Source organism: Diuraphis noxia, unplaced genomic scaffold (assembly GCF_037042655.1).
Source record: "Diuraphis noxia isolate RWA-SAM2 unplaced genomic scaffold, SU_Dnox_SAM2 contig0005, whole genome shotgun sequence".
Taxonomy (NCBI): Eukaryota; Metazoa; Arthropoda; class Insecta; order Hemiptera; family Aphididae; genus Diuraphis; species Diuraphis noxia.
The window spans coordinates 8,322,769-8,348,553 of record NW_028301715.1 but is presented as its reverse complement, the minus strand read 5'-3'; the positions used below and the strand labels follow the sequence as shown (position 1 = coordinate 8,348,553).

The 25,785-nt window shown below is 29.3% G+C and overlaps 2 protein-coding genes across 3 annotated transcripts in view; one reads left to right on the top strand and one right to left on the bottom strand.

The window, feature by feature from the left end:
• Positions 1 to 12,239: 12,239 nt before the first annotated feature.
• On the bottom strand, positions 12,240 to 17,348 carry LOC149054860 (uncharacterized). The gene is made up of 2 exons (XM_089228683.1): positions 13,659 to 17,348; positions 12,240 to 13,583 (listed from the first exon to the last, which is right to left on the bottom strand). The coding sequence occupies exons 1-2, from the start codon at positions 17,346 to 17,348 to the stop codon at positions 12,240 to 12,242; spliced, it is 5,034 nt and encodes a 1,677-aa protein (XP_089084809.1).
• A 5,014-nt stretch (positions 17,349 to 22,362) lies between these two features.
• Oseg2 (intraflagellar transport protein Oseg2) overlaps positions 22,363 to 25,785 on the top strand; it is a 105,979-nt gene continuing 102,556 nt past the window's right edge. For both annotated transcript variants that reach the window (XM_089229614.1, XM_089229615.1), the window contains exon 1: positions 22,363 to 22,511. In XM_089229614.1, the coding sequence (XP_089085740.1) occupies positions 22,470 to 22,511 (42 nt within the window). In that variant the 5' untranslated portion in view covers positions 22,363 to 22,469. The remainder of the gene's footprint in view (positions 22,512 to 25,785) is intronic.

Here is a 25,785-nt window from a genome sequence, read left to right as displayed (position 1 = left end):
GAATAGTTAAAACTGTAAGTTAATGATTATATTAGCGAGAAGTTGGTTTAAAATATACTTTTTATATTTTTTCAATTATTATCATTACCTATATAATTATATTGTAATTAAAATAATTTCAAATGTAAAAGATTTAATAATTCTCAAGTGAACAAATTTCCAACCACAACATTTTGACACTCTCAAAATATTAGTATCCGGAGAAGTAACCGCCAGTTCCTCTCCCCCACCCTCCCAGATGAGGACCTGGACCTACGAATATAGATTTAATATAAAATAGATTAACATTATACTGTTATAATTTTGACAGGGAAAGTTTATGGTTCTTCATTAAACTCGCATTAAAACACCCCAACTATTATACAAATTATTCCAATTTAATACATATAATATTAAAATGGGATGTTATTATGTGTTTGTGGTTATATTCTAAAAATATTGTGATGAAGTTACATCATAAATGTAAGTTACAGACTTACATAAAACCTGTATACGTCGTTATGGTGGACTGTAATGTAAAATTATATTATAATTTATAATTGTAAATTTATTCATCCTCATTAGATTTTCTTATGTATGCAAAATATCTAAATAAACAGCTAAAGGAAACCGATTTTAAATGTACTGTTGCCATTGTTGTGAAATAGAAGTACTGTTACACAAATAGAAAAAATTTATTTATGTAAATCAAATTTTATTATAATGTGATTACATTTTTCGAGTTCAACTTGTGAAAAATATAAATAAGTAATATCATTTCGTATATATACAATATAAAATACACTCAATAGTAATTTAAGCGCACTGGTGGCCAATTACATGAAGCAAATTATAAATTGATTTAAATAAAATTATTACTGTTTATACTTATGCTCTTAATATTACAAAAAACAATAATATTGGTAATGAATAGAAAAACAAATCAATAAAACTAAATGCATATTATGTTAAACACCTATGAATATGGATTTTATTGATGTATAATAATATATAGGCTAAAAATATAGAAGTATATTATTTATAAACGTTTACTTTATTTTATTTATTTTTTAAATGATTATTTATGTTTACCTTCATTATTCCCTGTAGTTGATCTTTATTTTTACTTCCCTGTATGTTCCTATTCTGCATGTATCTTCCATCACCTGCTTCATGAAAGTTGTTTTAGGCTTTCCTTTTCCTGGTTTGCCTTTAATTTTTTCTTCTATAGTTGTAGTGCTCTAAGAAGTCTTTTTTTCTTTAGTCGCACTATTGCAGTTTATTCCATATTGATTTTTGAGTATTTATTTCTTCTAAAGATTTCAAATTTTTTTTACAGTTTAGTAGGTATATTACATTTAGACAGTTTATCTAGTTTCGTAAAAACCATAATAGTTTGGAAATTGAGCCAAACACTTAATCAATGCAATATCTTGTGTTATTTACTCCCTTGGTATCAATTTGACAGTCACGATCAAAGTTAAGATTTATTATACCTACAAATTGACTTCCTGGTGTCTTTGAATTATTCATGGATGAAATTGTATAATAATATTACAGAGATTAATCTAAAAGCCACCAAAAGAATGTTTCCATCAATCATATTTTAATTTTAAATGTGATAAGACATAAGTGGATCGATGTCACCTGTAACTATGGGTTTAAAAAAAAAAAATTTTTTTGTCTTTAACTGTTAAACAGTAAAAAAGCTTAAAATTTCAATGATTAAGGTATTTAATGGAAGTGAGTTGGGCCAAGTTCGTATTTTTTTTTTTTATTATTCCCAGATAGTTAACTAGAAAAAATATTGGAGAAACTAAAAGATAATGAAAAAACGGGTATATTTAAGAAATTTTAGTATTTGACAAAAAAACAAAATCAATATTGCTATGGCATTTTCCAGATTTGATACAATTTTCAAAATACTATATGCTTGTTTTTGAGCTTTAAATAAACATTTGACTTTTTCCGACATATGTTGTTACAATAATTTTTTTCTGTGTCAAAAAGCGTGAGAATTTAATATCAGATTCGCCATAAATTCTACGTAAATAAAATAAAAATATTTTGTTTCTGTAACCACATTTTTTTATTAAAGCAAAGTACAAATGTTGAAAACATTTACTAAAATTGCAAATTGATTGGTATTTAAAATGTACAATATATTAGTAGCTTAAACCGGAAATTGTATACAATATTATATTCATAGGTACTGTTCTTACAACAATTATATATAAACGAAAGAACATAATTATTTGATAGACATTTAAAGTTTAATTTTTCTGATAGTAGGTACCTACCCAACACAAATAAATTACAAAATATGTTTTGAAATAGAGGCGAATAAATATTGTTACCACTAGGAATCGTTTTTCATGTGTTATGCAATGCAATGTTTATGATTGAACTAAAATATAATAATAAGTACATAATATACTACAACAAAAGCCATGGCTCATTGTAGAGATAATTTTGAAACATACAATTATACAGCATAGAGCCTTCTCCGCTATATACATATTATTACTTATTACTATTAAATATAGTCATAGTTGTTTAAGATTTTACTATATTGTTTTAGTGTAGGTACCTATAACTTAATATTATCGTAAAGTAGGTAAATTAAAACCGTTGACAAACGATCATCCTGATAACAGTGTAATAATAATAATAGTATAAAATATACTAACATAATGCAATAAATTAATATATCAATTATTGTGTTCCAAGCAGTTTGATGGAAAAAAAATATTATATATTTTTCCCAACAATGATGATATTATGTTGTATAATGTTTACTTGAATTATTATTGTATTTATGTTTAATTATACGTTTAATGCGTCGGTTATTAATATTTTATGGTTGACATGTATATATTAATTTATATAAATTCTTGATATCGAATTACAGCGATTATGCTCAATGCACTTAAAGTTTTACGATTTACGTTTTATGCTGTTTTAATTTAGGTATATAAGGTATACTCTTTGCATCCTATAATTTTTTATTATATATTTTGCTCTTTCAGTGCCACGACCTACTATTACGTCTCATGGTCTCTAACTCCAGATTTCGTAGTAATTGAGGACATTAAATTATATTCGTTATTTATTCCATTTGTTTCCGGACGGTTTTTGTATAACCATATACAGTTTTCGCCTCTCGCGATTTCTAAACGATAACGAACGGCATTGATTTTTCTTTTTTACAATTTTCTCACACTAAGCGCTACAAACCAACCGTCGTATACTATAATTCTCTTCTCTGAAATAATGCGAAATACAATAATTTATATATATATATATATATATATATATATATATATAGTTGTTTCTTTCCCGCATCACGAGAGAGTCGTTATTTTTTTTTCAGTGTTATTCATTTGTTCGTCGCCTTTGATGTCTACTAAATGTAGGCTGCAGGTTTCACTTTCTCTGACATGTGATTCCAACAAACTATTATTATACGCGCTGCATCGTATACGATACCTAACCGAACGGAATGATATTAATTCAAAATCACACGCACACACAAGTAGGTATAGGCCGTCCGTCATCCCCGAAGTCGTTTGCGCTTTATACGCTCGTAAAGACACGCGCGTATTCCCCGAGACAATATTATATAATATTTTTGTGCGAACATTCGCGTCACGGTTAGGTAATACATACATTAATAATTATTTTATGAGCCGTTAAACTGCGGTTACGGTGAATTTGATATGTTTACACACCTTGGCGGGCGTTTGGCCAGTCGCCAAATCGGGAACACAATGAAAAGCGACAGTAGTTTGAAACTGTCATCGACACGGCGGCGGCCCTAACAGGCCCACCGCAGTCGACAGCGACGTCGGTGACGACAACCACCCTTCGGTCCGACGTCAGTCACGATTCCGCACCAACCATCCCGACCTGGTAAAATACTATAGGATTGTCCCGACGTGTGTATAAAGACCTATATAAAATATTATATCAGAGGCGTGCAGTGACAAAAATGGCAATGGCGTATACGTACGTACGGTGTTCTCTGGCGTCACTTACAAAAAAAAAAAAATCGAATAGAATATTCTACATCCTGCGTCTGTCCCTACACATGTAAATGCTAACTATACCCGTTCCCGTCACTCGTCGTCTTCCGCTTTCATAAATTTTCGACAAACAGCATCCAAAACGACGGTTATTAGATACCTATGATAGATGACATTTCATTCTATATATTGTATAATAATATGGTAGAGGGTAGAGCTCGATTTTTTAAGCAAAGACCTTCCAACATATTATATTTTAACATGATTACATGATTATATTTGTTTTTCATGTCTTTCTAGAAACATATAATTTTTAAACTAATAAAAAAATCGATTCTAAATTACATAAATTATCATCTATGTATGTCAATTTCCAATGTAAAGACATAGCTATAAAAAAAAAAATAAGCACATTATTATCAGACTAATTGCTTCTTTTCACCCACACATAATCTAAAAATCATGAAGTTAAAACTATTATTTACAAAATGGCACCGTAGATGTTGTGTGGTTAAAATATTTTATAAAAGTATAATTTTAATCGGAAAGTTACTGTTTAAAAAATTTATTTAAGTTTGTATGTGATCACTGATTAATATATTTTATCCTAGGGTAACAACGAGAAAATAATTGGTTTTCAAATAATTTAAATAAAACTTATTAATTCCATAAATAAAAACATTTTTAAATTAAGAACTGCTTTACGTTTTCATGCACGATCACTCGATGTACACATATTCACGTTTAATGACTTGGATTTATAGAAATGATGCTACTATATACTACATCATGGTGTAAAAATTATTTTTCATTTTACAATAGGTACTGAACATAAATTGTGTTTGTATCGATATTCACGAGAGGACAATAATTATAAAACAATAAATTGCCCAACAGGCAACAGCGAGTCAATATAATAGCATAATAACAAGGTTGAGTATTTAAAGAGAGTTAAGTATAAATCGAAACGCATCGAGCGTTACTGCGTGTGACTAGTGGATAAAAAATTACATAGTAGGTGAGTTCACAATATTGTAAGCCTCGCCGAACGCTGTTATTGTATTTTTAAATCAATTACCATTTGTACACGACACCGTCTTATGCCAAAGGCATCGCAAATTACACAAACTCATCTGTCTGCTGTCTGTGTCAAACTTTGTTTTTTCCGCTGTTTTTTTGTGATTTATTGAAAATAATTTAAACGACAACCTCCGAGGGTAAGGGACGAGACAAAAATGAATATAAACTTATTCTGAAACAGTGAATCAGCGTTTTCAAACCACCCTCACTATTCAATTATTCAGTTACAAATCGCTTATATATTTCATTCATAGCAATTGAAAAGTGATTAGGAAAATAAATGGTGCACAAAAACGGTCTGTTTAATATTATTGGAAAAGAATATCATGTATTTCTTGTAACCTTCTTACTCAAAGAAATAGTTAATTTAGATTGACTTGTTAATAAGAGCCATTCATAACATTCAGTACAGTAGGATTATAATATTTTATTTTAAATTAATTCAAATCAAAAATGTATATAGTAATTCTTATACTGTCTGCTTTTTTTACAAAGGAAAATGTTTAACTTGATCAATATTTTCATAAAATATGTTTGTTTGACCTATCTGCCATAGTTATCGTTATCACTGTTATCAGACATAAAGATCAAGTAAATCATTTTAATTTAGTAGGTACAGTTATGGCAATCATTATTAAGTGTTAATAATAAATATTTCTATTGTTAATTTAATTACAGTAAATTTGTCTCTGTTGAACTAACTATATACCTATTATATCAAGAAATTCACATTTTCCATCTATTTATTTGGTATTAAATCAATAACATGCACCAGTGATAGTGTGTGTAGAAATTTGGTCTCTATTAAGTAACTGCAGATCACCAAATAATCATGTTTAGAAAAATTAAAAATTGAAAAAAACATTAAAATAATAATTTTACGAAACTTATAGATTAACGTACAAAATATAATGATACAATTTTATTTGTTATTCACATTCACATTTGATACATAATATATATTATATAATTTTCTTGAGATTTCGAATTTCAAACTCACGACAAATAAACGTTTATTTTAAAATTATAAATGTTATATTAGTTTTAGCAAGCTAAGTTACAATTATATATAACACAATCGAAATCCAATACCTCATATTTCTCATTCTATGTTAATCGGTCAAATGCATTAAAACAATAATGTTATACTGTATAACTTATACATTGACATTTATAACTTATAATTCCTAAACGTTTCATATCGATGTTTATAATGTTGAATGAAGTGGCAGACAGACGCAATAACAATCACTTAGTGAACTATTTCAGTCAATGGACAGTACTAAAAAGGGGTACAACAAATAAGAGGAAATGTGACAGTCTGATTCATTGGAAAAATGTATCGTCTATCTTGTACAAGTCTTTTATTTTTTACACTCGACATTTGTCGTCTTTTTGAAGACTTTTTCAAACCCTTGTTGTCTAACAAGAGAATTGTCCCCCAACGTGATGTATGAGACGTTGGAAAAAATTGATGTAACATTGTTCGGAAAGCCAAGCTGAACGCATTGTTAATACGAACGGTACTGCGTGATCCAATATCTGGGGAATCACATGCTATATAAGTAAACGTGAGAAAAAGATGAAATATGGTGTTTCGGAGTAAATGCCAGTTCTGAATGATGAAATATTAGGTAATTTGTGTTGACACAACCGTTAGATAAATAGTTTTTCTCTACCCAAGAATCACAATTTATTAGAGCTCGTTTACGTATTAGCATTAAATACATATTATAAAGTTTTATTAACTATTAATAAAGTGCAATAAAAAATATGATTCACGCACAAGCACTTTTTTGTATTATTACTTATTAGTACCAAAAATGTATCGTTTTTATTTTATGCTATAATTTGTCACTCAAAGTTTGCAAGCCATTTAGCTTAAAGTGTGCAATAGGTAAATTTGTATGTTAAATTAAAACATTGAAATCAATCTGAAAGAAATATAAAATCTAATGCTAAATCATATGATCACTATGAAAACAAAATACCTATCTAAGTTGTAATTTGGTTTGATGTTATAAATGACAAATATTGTAATAAACTTAGCACTTAAAATCGTATATATTATTATACATGTACACATATTTTACTGGGAGTTATTTTTATGATAGTAATTCGTTAAAGTCAACATTATATAATATTATAGGTACTTTTATTCTTATATCTAGAATATTACCGATGGTTTTTATTAACTCTTTATTCTAAAATATATATCCAAGATTTATAAATTGATTGTTTTGATCCTAAAATATAATTAACCAAAATAATACGAAATCATGATATTAGATTCGAAAACGCGCGTGAAAATAATATACATATGTGGCATTAATATAAATAAAAATAGTATAATGTATAAAAATTAAACTAGGTATACGATTATTATTTTTTATTCATATTTTAGTTTTATAATTATATTAATTTATACAAATCTTTATTTGTGCCAAGAATTTAATATTTTTAAAATTTAGTACAATAATGAAAAAATATAATTTATTAAAAACTATACTTTATTTAGGTCATTAAAAATAATAATAATAATATTAAATAATAAAATAATAATTGATCATTTATATGTAATATAGAACCTCACTATTATTATTCATATTGTTGTGTTGTTATACATTAATTCAAAGACACCAAATAATTGTACGCTGAAAGTTATGAATAAATTATATCATGATAACATTACAAATAAATATGAAATATGAAAATATAAATAAAAATATTCATTGCTGCTTTAATGATACAAAGAATATTTCACTTTTTATTAATATTCCATTTAAACACAAGTTCGTAGCTCGTCAATAACTTATATGAAATCAAGTTGGTATTAGAAGTTATATAGATATTGAGTAATATATACAAATACAATATATACATATACAATATACATACATACAAACATCATACGTACATACCTACACCCATACATACAACAATAGATATAAATGATTATTAATTGTACTTCAGTCAATTTTTAATAAGTTTAAAATAATATTATGAATCGTGATCATTACAGAATTAGACTACTTACCACTTACGCAATACGCATATACCTTTATAACTAATAAGTATATATAAATTATATATCAATATAAAATTGATATTCCGAACCCCTCAAATATCTGATAAGTTATCATTTTGTACAATAACTACGTATTTTTAAAGTAAATTATATAAAGAACCCTATTTTGGCACTTTGGGGTTCCTAAACTTAAATTATAAATTCAGATTTTTTATAAGTATAGTTCGTTTTTTATATTCGATTTGTTTTCCAAGATTATAAAAGAATTTTACCATAAATCTATAAGTAATTATTTAATGTTAATTGGTATAATAAAACTTAAATTACTGCAATACAGTAATCTATGGTAGCCCAAAGCTCCCCTTTCTAAGTAGGGCTCCGATGATCTAATGTTATACCAAAAATATATAGTAAAGATAAATAATTTTACTATTGAAAAAATCTCAGTCATAATAATTTCTGCATCAGTGTTTGTTGGTCATAAACTCATAACCATTGGTCAGTTTACAAAAGAAAATTATAAGTTAAAATTTAGAATATCTATGTAACATGAAATTACATGAAATTATTAAATGAAAAAATGCCTAAGGTTTATGATAACTTGAATATAATATTTATAAATCCGTAAGAATTATAATTGTAAATGTTTAGTAATACTCATAAATAAATAAGTAAATTAAGGTGTTTGAATGGACTTTAAATAATTGTCAACTAAATAAAATATAGTTCAGGCTAATCGATGATTAAATTAAAAACTAATATAAAAATTGTTCAATATTTCATAATAATTAGATTAGGTGAAAATAATATGTTTATAATAGAGTTATAAATGACTTAAAAAGTATGTATTATTTAAATTTTAAATGTCAACAATTTGAGATAAAATAACGCGTGAGTTAAATTACGTTAGGTATGTAATATATTAATACGTTTAAATTAAATCCTGAGTTCTAATAATAATTTACTAAATAATATATTATGTATTTCAATTAGAAAACACTTATAATAACATTAAAAACAAAAACAAAAAACTCAAATAAGATGCATTTCAATCTCTCATGAAATAATATAACGTAGGTGTTGAATATAATAAGCGATTATAATATTATGATTTAACCAACGTGCATCATATTTCTAAGTATTTGTATTTATATTTATTACTTTATTAGGTATATAAAATGTAATACAATTGACTTTCTTCTATAATAGAAAGTTGTCAAATTTCATATAGAAACAATAATAAAGCAGAGAAATATGGCGCCAAGCTCGTCTATTTTTTTCGTAAAATAAATCTATCTTTTGTCCAATATACGAGACTCTCGTTTATTTTGGGTGTATTTATACTTTTGTTTCAAATTAAAAATAAAATGCTAAAATAGCTCACAATATGAATTTGAATTTTGTATTTTTTGTTTCGTTATTAGTACCCACATAATTTGTTCGAGTTGAATAACCAACAAATCAATTGAATAATTATTTGATAATAGTTTATGTAAAACTTTTAGGGTCAATTTAGTTTGTTTTAAAAACCACTATATTGTAGTAGAAGTATGTTATATCATAACTAGCATTGGACCGGTTTTGTGCAGTATAAATGTAAACAGTGTTGAAGTGATGAATTTTTGATATTTAATAATTATTATTTACACGAATAATTTATAAAGTCGTTTATAATTTTAATCATTTAATAAAAAATAAAGTATTCAATAATTCATGTATTTAATACAAACAGTTTATGTTTTACTTTAACATAACAATTAAAATTTAAAAGTATTACGAGTATTTTTAAAAACATTCATTACCGACAAGAGCATATTTAAATACTGATACTCTAATACTTTACTACAAGTCTGGTCATAATAATAGTGTATGTATAAGTGCAGTATTGTTTAATTCGAAGATTTTTGAGGAAATTTTTCAAAAATATTACATTGAAAATCTAAATGGTTATTTTATTTTACGTGGCCAATCGATGTATGAAAATATTATACTATGTATGTAAGTGCCGTAATTTTAAAAATAATATGTGGTTACTAGTTTTTCTACATTATAATATCACACTACGCCATTGGTGACAGACCTCGACGTTTAAAAATAAATTTACGTTACAGTGTTTCATGACTATTTCTATAGGTATTTTGTTACTAAGTTTTGTTATTACGTACATTTAACTGTAACGCCCGTAACATGTATGATAAACTAATTTTAGGACAAAATCTAATTTAATTTGGTGTGTTAAGTCGCACGATGGGATCACGTTTTCATGTGATCATGCATAAAATTATCTCGTACATGGTACATCTCATATGAATCAATTATTTTTAACCGTTAAAATTAAGTGTATAATAATTACGAATCGGGAAATATATTTGATGTTAAACTTTAGACTAAAATATAAGGTTTGATTTTACTGTACCTACTATATTATGTGAACCTTTGAAACAGTGATACTAAACCAACTTTGAGAAGTCGAAAACACGCGCTTGAATATGTCATAGTGATGGAAAATAGGATTTAGGATGGATTTGTGTAGATTTCCACCACCTTTGTATATGTATCACTAATTTTAGTTGTTAGATACGACTGTCACGTAGCAAGAACTTAATGGTTAACTTTTATTTGTCTTGCCACTAATAAACTTTCTCGTGTCATGTTACTGTGTTTACCCAGTATAGAAAAGTTAATACGTTATATTATTATAACACGTTCTGGACCTCATTGGCAGAATATAAACGACCGACAAAAAATGACCGTTACACACGTCATGTGGTGGTAGCTCGTTCCAGCCGATCATTAAGTTTCAGCACGCTGTATATCTCACTGTTAATAATAATAATAATAATAGTAATAATAGTAATAATAATAATAATAATAATAGTAGTAATAAAGTAATGACCGGCTAAGAGATTAAACTTTTATAAACGTATATAGTATAGTATTGTATATATTATTATTATCTTTTTTTTCAAGGGTGAAATTCATTATGTATAAAGCGTAACGTATGGTTTATATATATACATGTTTATTTTATACCAATACAGAAATATCAATGTCTGCGGTTTATGGTTTATTCCATAGGAAACGTAAGTCTCGTTATTTCAACTAAAGTCATCACACAAGTATCGCTGTATAATAGTAAGCACAGTACAAGATTGGTTTACGATCATATTGAAGACGATCGCGGATTTATCGCACCCACCGAGGGCCACGACGACGCACTATAAATAGTTATAATGAAACAATAATATATATGTATACATATTTTCATCTAATAGAGTTCTTAAAAGTTTATATATTCGATTATATTTGTGTATTTGTGTACTTTCATGCTGGTCTAACTGGCTGGCATTAAAAAAAAACAGCTCGAGATACCGAAAAAAGCTATGAAAATTAAAGAAGAAAAAAAATGAATGACAGCCAGTGTTTGTTTCTTTATAAATGTTTGTTTCTTTATAGACTAATTTTATTGAATAAAATAAAATACTAGAAACTTTCAATAAATAATAAGTGGACTGTATATTTTTTTGAGTGTCGTACCAATTGGCTGGTCCGACGACAACTAACTAATCCGTGGGGACATATTACGGCACAAGCATACACTGATAATTTTATAGATAATAATTTTATATAATATTACAGCGATACTATATATAAGTTTGTATTGCGGTGTTCACGCCGTAACATGGGCCCACCTTGAAACACGGTTTCAAAATATAACACATATTATATAATAAAAATAATTAAACAATATAAATGACTTATTAAATATAAATTATTACAAGCAGGTTTCATACGATTTTACAATAACTAATACAAATAATAATAATGAATGTAATAAACTAATTAGGTGGTAGAACTAATATTTCACTAAATAGGTGAACAAACATCGAAAATAATACACAATATTATTGACTATCGCTACAATTAAGATAACAATGGTCGGTCATTAAATAATAATAAATATGTATATGCATCAATATGGATACTTAATAGTTGATATTAACTGACCTATATAATTTTTATAAATAGTATGCTACATTTGTACAAGTGTAATGAGGTGAATATGTATAGTATAAAAAAAAAAAAAATTATATAAACAAAATTAATTAGCACGTAACCGGTGTGCTTCATGTGTCTATGGGTAATGGACATAATAACCGAACAGCGCGCTTTTTGGGTCCCAAATTCGTATACACCGTAGCTACTCTTACGACACCATCAGGTCCTGGGTGAACATTTGTGACTCTGCCTAATAACCACTTTAAAGGAGGTAAGTTATTTTCCTTTATTAACACCATCGTCCCAGGTTGAATGGATGGTCCTCTGCATTTGGACCACTTGTTTCGTCCTTGTAGTTGCCCCAAATATTCCTTGCTCCATCGTGCCCAAACGTGTTGGACAAGTTGCTGCACTCTTTGCCACCGAGACAATCTATTAATAGACATATCTCTCTCATCAGGTTCAGGCAGTGCGCGGAGTGAGCTACCTATTAAAAAATGGGCGGGAGTAAGGACATTCAAATCCGTAGGATCCTCGGATAAAGGAATTAAAGGACGGGAGTTTAAGCAACATTCTATTTGTGTTAATACAGTATATAGTTCGTCATAAGTTAACCGTGAATTCGCAATGGTTCGATTTAAGTGTTTTTTCACGGCCTTGACAGCAGCCTCCCATAAACCACCAAAATGGGGGGACCGAGGCGGTATGAACTTCCACGTAATTTTGTGTAGTGTTAAAGTGTCTTGAACGCGAACTTTGTGCTGTTCTCTTCTTGATATAAGCCGGTGCAAGGCAGCTATAAAGGCATCTGTGCTGAGATCACATACTAGCTCTATGTGCACAGCCTTACTTGCGAAACATAAAAAAATGCATATATATGCCTTCTGTAGCTGCGCGTTTCTACGCGCGTGCGACTTCATTAATATTGGTCCAGCATAATCAACACCCGTAGTTTCAAAACATCTCATTGGTCGGTTCACTCTTGGTTTTGGTAAAACACCCATAATTGGCTCTACAATACTAGGCTTGTTTTTGAAACACGCTATACATTTATGGGCGACTTTTCGAGCGGTTCGACGACCGTTTATAGGCCAATAAGTTAATCGTACATTTGCCAACATTGCTTGGGGCCCAGCATGCAATGACATTTCATGCTCATTTCTAAAAATTAGTGTATCAAAATGACACGAATACGGTATGATAATAGGATGCCGTTGGTCATAAGTTAACTCTGTCGCGTTTCCAAGTCGGCCACCCACACGCAATATACTATCGTTGTCGAAGAAAGGATTTAATGACTGCAATTTTTTATTTTGAAGCGCTTCCCCAAAAAATTGATTTTGTAAGAGCCTAATAAATATTTTTACCGATTTTTGGATCTCGTCATTGCTGAGTGGACCCGAGTATCTTTCTTTCGTCTTTAATTTACTTGAAATATTATGCACATACCTCAATATATATGCGAACACACGCTGAAACCGATTTAATTTTGAATATTTTTCACACAGTTGTATAAAATAATTTGCTTTTATTTCAGTGACCATTACCACAGTATTCGACTGCTTTCGCTCTTCACATAGTGTCTCCTCATCTTCGTGTACCTGATAGAATTCTTCACATCTCGCGTGCTCGTCCGTCAACCATACGGGTCCGTTCCACCACAATGTACATTTTTGTATATCTTGAACATCACATCCCCTGGATAAAATGTCAGCCGGGTTCTCCTTCGTATTAATATACGACCACGAATACTGTGATGTTAAATTATGAACCTTACTCACACGATTTGCAACGAACGGTTTCCAACGCATTGCATCCGATGCGATCCACGCTAATACCACCTTGGAATCACTCCAGCAATAAATATTCGTAACATTAATTCGTAACGCTGGAACTATTTTTTTTATTAATTTTGATAATAGTAAGGCAGCGCATAACTCCAATCGCGGTATTGTTATTATACTTATCGGCGCAATTCTTGATTTTGCGCATATTAATTGCGAGTGGCGACTACCGTCCGCGCGCGTGCTTACTACATATAAACAAGCCCCGTACGCTTTGCACGACGCATCGGCAAATCCGTGTATATATATTTTCTCTTCGTCGTCACACTGCAACCAGCGCGGGACACTTAGATTATTGCATTGATTTAAATCCTTTAAATATTTTTTCCATTTCATTTGAATTTCTGTTGATAATTCATCATCCCAATTTATTTTTAATTTCCATAATTGTTGCATTAATATTTTAGCTATCACGATAACCGGTCCGAGCAATCCGAGCGGGTCAAATAGCCGTGCAATATTAGATAAAATACTTCGTTTGGTTATCTTATGTTCAAGAATTGGTAACGACACTTTATAAATGAAACTATCCGAGTTTGAATCCCAATACAAACCTAATGTTTTTATTGCTTCAGTTTCCATATTTAATGAGTATAGTGAGTTTTCATTAGGAATTGGTATATATTTTAATAAATCGGCATGATTAGCTGTCCACTTGCTTAATTCAAATCCGTTGTTACTTAAGCATTTAATTAATTCATTACGTAAATTTAAAGCCTCCGATAATGTAGAGGCGCCCGTTAAACAATCGTCAACACAAAAATCATGCTTTATTATCTGAGCTATCTCCGGACGTATTTTATTTACATCCGCCGATTTATGAAGACATGCAACAGATAAGAAACTTGCAGGTACCGTTCCGTAAGTTACCGTACACAATCTATATTTCTTAATAGGCTCATTAGGATCACCGCGCCACAATATGCGCTGATAATCTCTATCTGCATTATCAACCCATACCTGCCTATACATTTTTTTAATATCAGCTGAAAATGCATATTTATAAGTACGAAATCTCGTAACAATTACTGTGAGGTCGTCCTGTAATATAGGACCTTTTAACAATACATCGTTTAGCGACAATCCAGATTCTGATTTGCATGAGCCGTCAAATACAACTCGTAATTTAGTTGATCGGCTGCTATCATTAAGAACGTAAGAGTGTGGCATATAGTACGTTTTCACTGATAGGTCATTGTCCTCATTAACTTTCTCCATATGTCCCAAATGCTCATATTCTTCCATGAAACCTTTATACTGACTATATCGCTCGGGATTCTTTTTGAGACGTCGCTCTAACGATAAAAATCTTTTTAATGCGATGTTATATGAGTCGCCTAACATGTCTACGTTATCTCGGAATGGCAATTTTACTACAAATTTTCCCGTGGAATCTACTGATACATTATCTTCAAAATGTTTCCTACAAATTACATCTTCCGACGTTTCGTGCATATTTGCATTAGAAAATTCCTCGATTTTCCAAAATTCTTCAATATCCTTTTCCAAATTTGAATAATTATCTTCACTTATTACAAAGCAAGCCATTGAATTATTTTTTGATGAAATTTCATTCACTGGTCCTACAATAATCCAGCCGAACATTGTTTGCTGCAAGTACGGACCCATTGTGTGCAGTTTGAAATTTCCCGAGCACATTATTTCCCAATAGGTGTCGGCACCAATCAATAAATCTATTTTTTCCGGCTTAAAACATCTAGAATCTGCCAACTTAATATCCGTGGGTATAGACCATTTGTTAGTATCAATATTGTTGGTCGGCAGTTTTCCGGTAATTTTTGGCAATACCAGCATGTCCAAGGTGGCAGAATAATTATTTATGCGTGACTTAATAGACGCGGTTACCTGATACGCTGCACGACTCACTATCTCATTTATACCTATTATTGATTTATTTATTTTTGTTCTCACAAGACCTAATCGCTGTACCATTGCTTCAGTCAATATATTTATCTGTGAGCCGTTATCTAATAATGCCCTGCATACAACTAGTTCGCCGCATGCATTTAATATATGTACTTCCGCAGTCGCTAATAGTACTTGTGCGCGCGTTTGACCACGGGCGGCGTGACTCACCACCACTTCCGCATTAGACACGTTTGACGTAGACGGATTTTGTACAACTTGTGGTACATCACTATGCAGCAACGTATTATGCGCTTTATCACATTTGGAGCATACCCTTTTCGATCTGCACACCTGTACATCCGTGTGACCCGTACCCAGGCAATTGCGACATAGGTTTAGTTCATCGACCTTTAGTAATCTTTCATTTGCATTGAGCGCGATAAATTTTTGACACTTGTAAATAGGATGTGATTGTTTACATAAGTAACATGCTAAACGATTGGTAGCAACAAATGCATTTACTTTTTTATTATTTTTAAATTGGACGTTTTTATCAGTTGGATTACGATAATTTTGCTTAGACTGCGTATAATGCGACGTACTTAATTTATTCGATAAATTTTTTGAGGTATCAATCGCCTCTAATATTTTACACCGTTCATTTAAAAATGTTGTCAACTCCGTTATAGAGGGTAACGTATCTTTGGTAGCCACAGATTCCCAATTGCGTATTGTATTATAATCTAACTTGACTAAAATCACATGTAATAATAGCGCACCCCAGGCATCTGGATCATGACCTAACGCCTTTAAAGCTTGCATATTCATATTTAAATCAGCGGTAAACTTTCTTAAACAAACACTTGACTCCTTTTGCATAGGTTCTAATTCATATATATTTCTTGTATAAGATTGTATGAGAATACGCTTATTATCGTATCGTTCTACGACAGTGTTCCATGCAATCGAGTAATTGTCACCTGTGGTTGCTAAATTTTGTATCAGAGCCAATGCGTCCCCATGCAAATACATTCTTAAATATACAAATTTTTGTACACCTGCTATAGTTGGATTTAAATGTACCATGGTCAAAAATAAATCTTTAAATGTGGACCACTCTTCAAATTTTCCCGAAAACGACGGTAATTCTAACGGCTTCATTCTTATCACCGGGTCACCTCCTATCGCAAGATTGCCCGGTATACTCAACCTGTTTATGCCATTAACTACATTTGAACCTTGTACCATAGTCTCTGCCTTTGCAACTACATCAAAATATAAATTTACAAACGTATCTCTGTAGTCCAATTGCTCATTACTGATATCTATTGCCTCGATATTATTTTGAACTACATCAAACTCAGTCCAAAGTTCTTTTATTTTCTCTAGACGTATCTTTATCTGCATGGTATTGTTATCCACATCCACATTATGGATATATGTTTGGAATTTTGTCAGCTGCGCCTTTAATTGACCTCGCCTCAATACGTAGACGGCCAATTCATTTGACTGACTACTCTGCATTATTACGTTTTTGGTTTTTCCCTTAATTTATAATTCCAACCTTATGAAAACTTTATTTGTATATATGCGTTTTTAATTTTTATAGAATATGCCTAAAGGAAAATGAATGGAAGCTTATGCCCTTATTTTCTAATATTTTTAGCTCACTCACCTGGTTGTATATCGACTGATGAATGTTCCGCCACTGCACACTACAGCATTGAAAACCCGCACCACTTTGACAATTTTTCCTCCTTTTTTGATTGTTCGATTTGACTATGATATTGCCACTGCACGGCTACTGTGTCCGCGGGGACGTTATATTTATTTATAGGTATTCAAAACGAACTAAAGAAAAACATACACTTTAAAATTTGAACTAGCCAATATGTCCACTGAACGACAACGAATTCGCGGGACGTACTAACGCAAAATGTATTGCTAATCAATCCGGTTCGATTGGACCAAAATGTTTGTTTCTTTATAGACTAATTTTATTGAATAAAATAAAATACTAGAAACTTTCAATAAATAATAAGTGGACTGTATATTTTTTTGAGTGTCGTACCAATTGGCTGGTCCGACGACAACTAACTAATCCGTGGGGACATATTACGGCACAAGCATACACTGATAATTTTATAGATAATAATTTTATATAATATTACAGCGATACTATATATAAGTTTGTATTGCGGTGTTCACGCCGTAACAGCCAGCATACGACAGTAATGTGTCATGAAATAAAATACATTATCAAAAGTCGAAACATTGATTGAAATTGTTAGAATACGAAGAGTTATTATTATGAACAATTATTAAATACTGGATGGCGTATTGAGTTTCTGAACTGACCTCAGTGTTCACTTTAATCCTATATCTATAATGTTATATTGACTATTCAATTTCGACATTCCAGTAAAATACAATCAAGCTATTTACAGTAACATTGATTAACAATGTACAATAGACTCATAACTGTGGTTTGATATTTTAGTTCATGGATGTTTTCTATATTAGACGCAAATCTTAAAATGTTCCAAGGATCAATTGGTTTTCTACAAAATCTTGATGGGTCTCTTAAGTGCTTCTTTGACCAATGTATCGATGTAGTAGCTAATGTAACTATTTGTACATAGTAACCCTCCAATAGGGTCGTTAATGGATTTTCTAAGGAAACCACGATCTAAATGGGCACTTCTAACTGTAAATAACATTGTTTGTATTTCAATTCACACTTCGTTGTTATATTAATTCTTAACATTAGTTTTAAGATATTTACAGTTTTATTATATAAACATCTTAATCCTTAAACGATTTTTAACAATTCATAAAATAAATTCATATTAATTTCACCCAATAATTTATTATATATAATATATTATCATAAGTAATAAATTGTGTTTGAAATGTATACCGATATGATGAATTTTATGATAGGTACTACATGTAATATAAAATCTTATATCATAAGATTATTATCATGAAACTAATTTATCTTATTAGAAACAAAAATAATAATAATGGTTTATTTTTAAATTATTCAATACAATTATTAAAATTAATGTCTGTGGTTTAACATAGAGAGAGATATAGGTACGTAGATTCAGCTTTTGTTTTAATCATTGTTTAAACTATTTAAATATCAGGTCATTTAGTAGCTAAATCCTTCCTATTACAAATTTAAAAATAAAATAAACAATAAAATGTCCTGCGTAGAGATTAAAAAAAAAAACTTTGTGTTTAACCTAGGGATGAGATATTTACCATTAAATAAGTTAAATAACCGTGACTTTATTTTAAAGGGTGGAACTGAGCTTTATTATCAAAATCATAATATTTACCAATTTTATTGTCAACTAAATATTACCTTTATCACGAGTGTTTTCAGCATGATGCTGTCTTATGATCATTGTGCAAGGACATAATTAATATTATGAACGCATATACCTACTCATTTGAAGACAAACGCAAATACAAACATCTAATAATATGGCACAGATGACTAATGAGTTTTGACTTTGCTTATATATCATATCATTTTGATCGTTTGTAATATAAGTATTTAAAAAACACTTGTTTGGACGTTGGCCAGAATAATTGATGTAAAATAAATCGTACTTGATACACTAGCTGTGACGGTATATTACCAACTTTACTAACAAAGAGTAAATAAGATAAACTAGCTGGCTTTAGCGAAGGAGAAGGGTGGAGGATGCTGGTTACAATATTAAACAAGATTTTGGACAACTTAAATGGCCACGAACGAGTTATGCGCGTTCCGGTGGAAACGATTTTCATTGACCGTCGTCCAATTCTATTTTAAATCCACGACTCGGTCCGTTATGCGCGTTATTGGCCGAATCGCGGAAAGCCTATCAATGCATAGAAACCGTTTAATACGATCGGAGTCGTCGAAAATTGGATGCATTGGCTCATTTCCAAACTTTTGAATAACAACCGTTGTGTATAATGTATATACTAGAAACTTCTGAAAAACCTTATGAAATATGTGAAAGCATTAGATTTTTTTATTTCGGATGTTTTCCTTTATTTATTACATTTCAATAATTCCAAATTCATTGACATTTGACATTGCGACCAAACATTAGAATGCACGAACGAGAAACGACTTCAGACATTAAAATGTGCAGGCATGGAACATTTTGTCGAGAATCATTTTCAAAGATAATATACATTTTATTAAAGGGTAAATATGTTGTCAATTTAGGTTTACCCTTTAAAGTGGATAAAAAGTAAAAAAAAAAATCGATAAGCATGTTAGTTCAATAATATAAAGCGACAGAAATGTAAATAAAAATTATGTGTACAATTGTAATGTTGTGCATTAAAGACAAGAAATACATTATTTTTATAGATAAACAAATACGATATTATTTGTAATTAAATACAGTTTCCAAATTATATTCGATTGATTTTAACTTAAAAAATATTACAATTTATTTTCTATCGATTAACATAAACTTCACATTAAATAATAATTTTACTGTCAAGAAAAAATCTTTAATGTGAGTTTGTTAAAAAGCTATTATAGACAAGCTAAATGTATTAAATGTAAATTTTAAACTCAACGAATAAACACTATATTAAACAAATACCTACATAAATAAAATCATTATAGTATTGAGGTAAATAAAGTATTATTAAATGAGGCGCCAAAGTTATTTTAAGTTATATATTGCAGACGCTCTGCAACCCCCGACAAACCCCTAAGAAAAATTCAAGTCAAACAATAATAAAACACATATATATTATATAATTTGAGTAATGATTACTATTAATTTCGAATTGGCGTTGATGCAGAGGTATTAACATGCAAATCTTCAAATTGGATAGCATTATGTGTCATAATAATATAAGTCATGAAATTATCAACATAATATAATATAAACTATCAAAATACGATCAGAAATTAATCCCCAAAATAATTATATATAACTCCATTTATTATGTACGATCCATTTTATTTGACAAGGAAAATTAAATATTTAATTTTATTGAACTAATTATTGAGATATTATAATATTGTAGGAAAAAGATTAAAAATAAAATAAAAGACAGTAACGCAAGTGTGCGACTATATTATTATTAAAAGATACCTATATATTATGCATATATTATATTTTTTATAGAGTATAGAGTATTAGAGTCCTAATAGAATCATTAGTTTAAATAAAGAAGTTTTGACTATTAACCATGAATAATGAGGGAAAACATTAAATATTTCGTAAAAAGAAAATATTTGATATTTATTTGATTCTCCCAAAAATTCATATTTTATAGTATTGCTGCATCTGTTTTAAAATTCAATACCCATATTTTCTCTATAGATTAAACCATGGACATAACTAAATAGAAAAAAATAATTTCAAAAATAGAGTAAACATTACAAATTGTTATAGTAATTTATTAATAGTGTTTGGATTTAATATGATGTTATAAGCTAAGCCAAGTTCAAGCTGGTATTCCGAAAACGAATATTTTCTTATAATTAGTGCTACTTTATATATGTACCTCAGTACTTCAAATTTTAAATATAGTATCTAATGATATGATAACATGCCTAACAAAAATACTATTTTTAATACAACAATCGAAAGACTTAATTAAAGTTTATTTTTTATTTTTAAATGTAAGAAAAAATTATATTAAATAATAATGACTTGGAGGTACTTGAAATAGATTTTTGTTTTGAAAGAGATTTATTTATAATTTGTCTGAATGTATAAGTGTGGTATAGTTTATGAAATTGGAAACATTTATTAAATTTTCAAATACTGGAAATTCGTATACTACCCAAACATTGTTGACTTTTTAAACCATCATGCAAATACAATATTAAGCGATAGGTTTTCCATTTCGTTTGAGTATTAAGCTTACAGACTAAAAAATAATATTGCCGCATATATATTCATATATATATATATGTACTAAACTTACCCTGGCTTTCAATGTAAAAAAAAATTGTGTTTATTTTATAATTTTTACGTTTTTTTTTTAATCGAAATGTGCTTATCCCCGACGAACAAAAACCCTTGATGTACCTATGTATTTGTGTACAAACGAATAAAGTTTTAAGTGGAATATATCAATATGCATTATAAATAATATATTATATTAAGTATACTCCATCGGGTTGTGTTTATAGAGACATACATATAAACTAATGGTATTAAAAGAACGGAAGGGACACGCTGTGGAATGCGTCTAGGGCTGGTTTTAAATGAAAACGTCATTCCACGCCATGATATTATTTACTACCGCCGGGAATGGATATATTTTATTTAAGAAAAAAAAAATTGCGCATTAAGACCATTATTGCTTACATTTCGTTATTTGGTCCGTTCCTTTAGAATACTTATTTGGTTCGTCCACAATTAATACTACCACCACCAGCTACAGCCGTCGGCCATGCGAAACATAATAATAATATTATAGTGGTAGCCATGGCGACTAATTTCGATGTCACAACAAATGGAGGGCGCGTGTGATTGTGTTATGTGGAATATAAGAGTATTTTGATGTGTTTCGATATGTGTCGTTTTACAGTTTTCGCTTGTATTTATTTGGTTGGGAAATGATATCACAAAAATTTGATTATAATAATATTTCATTAGTGTGATGAAGTTGAAACATTTGCAGTCGTTGACACAACAGACGGAGGTAAGTGGTCTCTAGGCAATATAGAATAATACGTGGGCAAACGCTGAGCGAAACTTTTTGAAAATTTCATTGCTGTCAACAACACAATGTGAATACTTATTTCAAGACACAAGTGACGTATTTGTTACATTTTGTGTTGGAATGAGGAAAGGGTACATAAGAAAAGAGCACGTCTAAGTAGAAATTTGAAGGTTAGTAATGCCGGCTGCAAATAATTTCTCTTGACGAATAAAATGTTTTTAAGAGAATATTTGATTATGCAAAACGGAGAGCATTTCTTTTTATTTCGCATATTAAAGAGTTATACATATTTCTTTGAACAGTGTGATAATTTTAATAATAAAGACCAAAGTCAAATCATTCTAAAACTTTTCTACGGCGGTTATATTATAAAATGAGTTTGAAGTTCGTTAAACACATTTTGCAAGTTTTTGTAAAACGCGTATATTTCTTATCCAATACCTATACCTATATTTAATGAAATAATATGGTTTATGCGTCAAACTTAAATTTATATAGATCTTTAAAATAGATTTTATTATGAGTTCATTTAATTTCTGTATATATGTAAAAACAATAAGCACAATCTTCTATTGCATATTTTTTCATTAAATTGAAATGTATTGTGATACATCGGTCATGTATTGTTCATCAATACATTGTGTATTCAATATACGACAATTTAAAATTATAATTTGAGCAATAATGATAACTTATGAATTGTCATACTAATTTTGTGTTAAAAATTATATAATTATAATTAAGTTTAATTTTTCTAGAAATCGTAATATATTAAAATATTTTACGTAGATAGATCGAAATCAATAATGTTTCTATTTTTTTATTCACTGTGAAATGAAGTCAACTCGTTCGTAAATAATTAAAAAAAAAAAATGAAATAATATAATATTTATGACTTAAGATGTTATTATTTTTTGTGACATCAGCATAATATTATTTTTCATAAGGAGAAACATTTTTTCTTTTAGAAAATCTATTTCTTTATTTTTAATTTTATTTTTTTTACTATAGGAAATGTACAAATGTCAATAGAAATAACATAATATTTTAATGGTACAATACTCTTTTATAATATACCATAGTAAATTTATAAACCGTGTTCATAATAATTTTACTTCTTAATTTAATCGTTCACATTATGGTATTTTTGAATTTTTCCAATATAATGTATTGATACTTATGTGCATACATTTTACCAAATGTATGCTATTTGAAATCATTTTTTTTTTTTTTTAATAGATTTGCAGTTTTATAATTTACTTATAGCCCTCACAAGAAAACGACCGATTAAAATATGAATGAATATGTAAAATTATGGGTCCTGAGGACTAGGAGCTTATATTTTCCTCACAAAAAAAAGCAAGTATTTCATATAAAAATGAGTAATATCATTATGCATTATGTGTAGATTTATTTTTATGGGGACGAGAAGCTCGTATAGAAACCACAAATTTACAAATTTTCTTATATTATTTTAATTTATTTATATTTTTTGTTAGGACTACAAGCTCCTTGAATGTAGAAAACCAGCATAAAAATTAATTTACAACATTCTCTACTAACTATATCCTTTAATTTGATTAGAAATTTGGTTAAAATGTTTATAGAATTGCGGGTCTTATCATCATCTCCAAAAATTAATAATAAACAATATTTTTTTGTATAGGTACAATAGATACAATAGGTACATGCATATTATATTTAATTCAGTCGAATAATTTTACTATTTTTCCAAACATGAACTAGTCTTGGGTAAAAAATATTGTTATATAAAATCAAAAAGATTGTCCCCTTAAGAGGACGCTACACCCGCATATGTTGTCTCCGTCTTACAAGTGCGTAACATAGCAAATTTTATGCTCAGCAGATCACGTTTAGCTCCGTTAGTTTAAAATTTAGAGTAAATTGACCTCTTACAAAAACTAAAGGTAACATTATTATCGAGGGCATGGCGTAGGCTTTTTATTATATTTTAATAAATTTTAAAGTGAGTTATGTGTATTTTAAAATTGGAAATTGTTTGTATATCTTAAAATACACATAACTCGGTAATAATATTACCTTTAATTTTTGTAAGAGGTCAATTTACTCTAAATTTTAAACTGACGGAGCTAAAGGTGGTCTGCTGAGCATAAAATTAAATTTGCTATGTTACGCACTTGTAAGACGGAGACAACGTATGCGGGTGTAGCGTCCTCTTAAGTAAAAGTAATAACATTAAGTTTAGATGACCATGACAAGTAAAATTTACATCAATAAAAAAAAATTTTTATAATGTAATATATAAATTAAAAGGGCGCCTATTATTTTTAAGTTAAACAAAATTTAAAATTATAAATGCATAAACGTATAATACACAGTAAGAACCATTTTATTATGTTGGGTAATCATCGGGAAAAAAGCGCTCACAGTGGTAATGAGAATACTGGTGTGATTTTTTCGGAAGTGTTGACTTTTCTATATTGTATTGTATTTTCCACTTTTGTCAAAACGTAAGAGCATTTTTTCCCCGTCTGGATGTGCATTGAGGGAATGAGAACAATAAAAATAGATTAAAAGGTTTTAAAAGTACGAACACTTATTGCACACAAATTATTATACACATACACGAAAAATAATTTCGTCGAAAATATATTGATTGTATAATAATATAATATTGATATTCTAATATAATTGTAGCTTATTACTTATTAGAATTATTTAGTGTTAGTAGGACCTACTATAGGTACCAGTTCATGGAAAAAATAACGTTTTGAAGTGAAACTGGTTTACGGAGAATGATTATCCAATATTATTGTTGTGTTCGAGTTTATTTATTATTACCGATCTCATACTCACAAATCGAAATTTAAAGTGGCACCAACCAAATTTTATAAAAAATTTTTTTTTCTCGTAAATGGTCCAACAACGTAAATAATTGTGTGTTAAAGTAAATAAATGAGACAATATCACACATACACGTTATTTCACAGAGCGGCAATTCGACTATTCGCGGTACACACAGATACATTAATGTACGTCGATTATTCTATTTTGTTGTCAAAACTGCACCACTGTATGTTCTGTCAAGAAATTCAAAATCAATGTGAGATGTTTTTACGCCGATCGTAATTATTGTATTTTGTAATGCTTTAATGTTGTACCCACGGTTTAAGATATACCTTTAACCGTGGTTGTACCTATACTTTTTAGTTTTTTCCATGCCCATTCCAGAATAAGAACGCACCCGGGCGGCCGGCGAAAACCGGTCGCA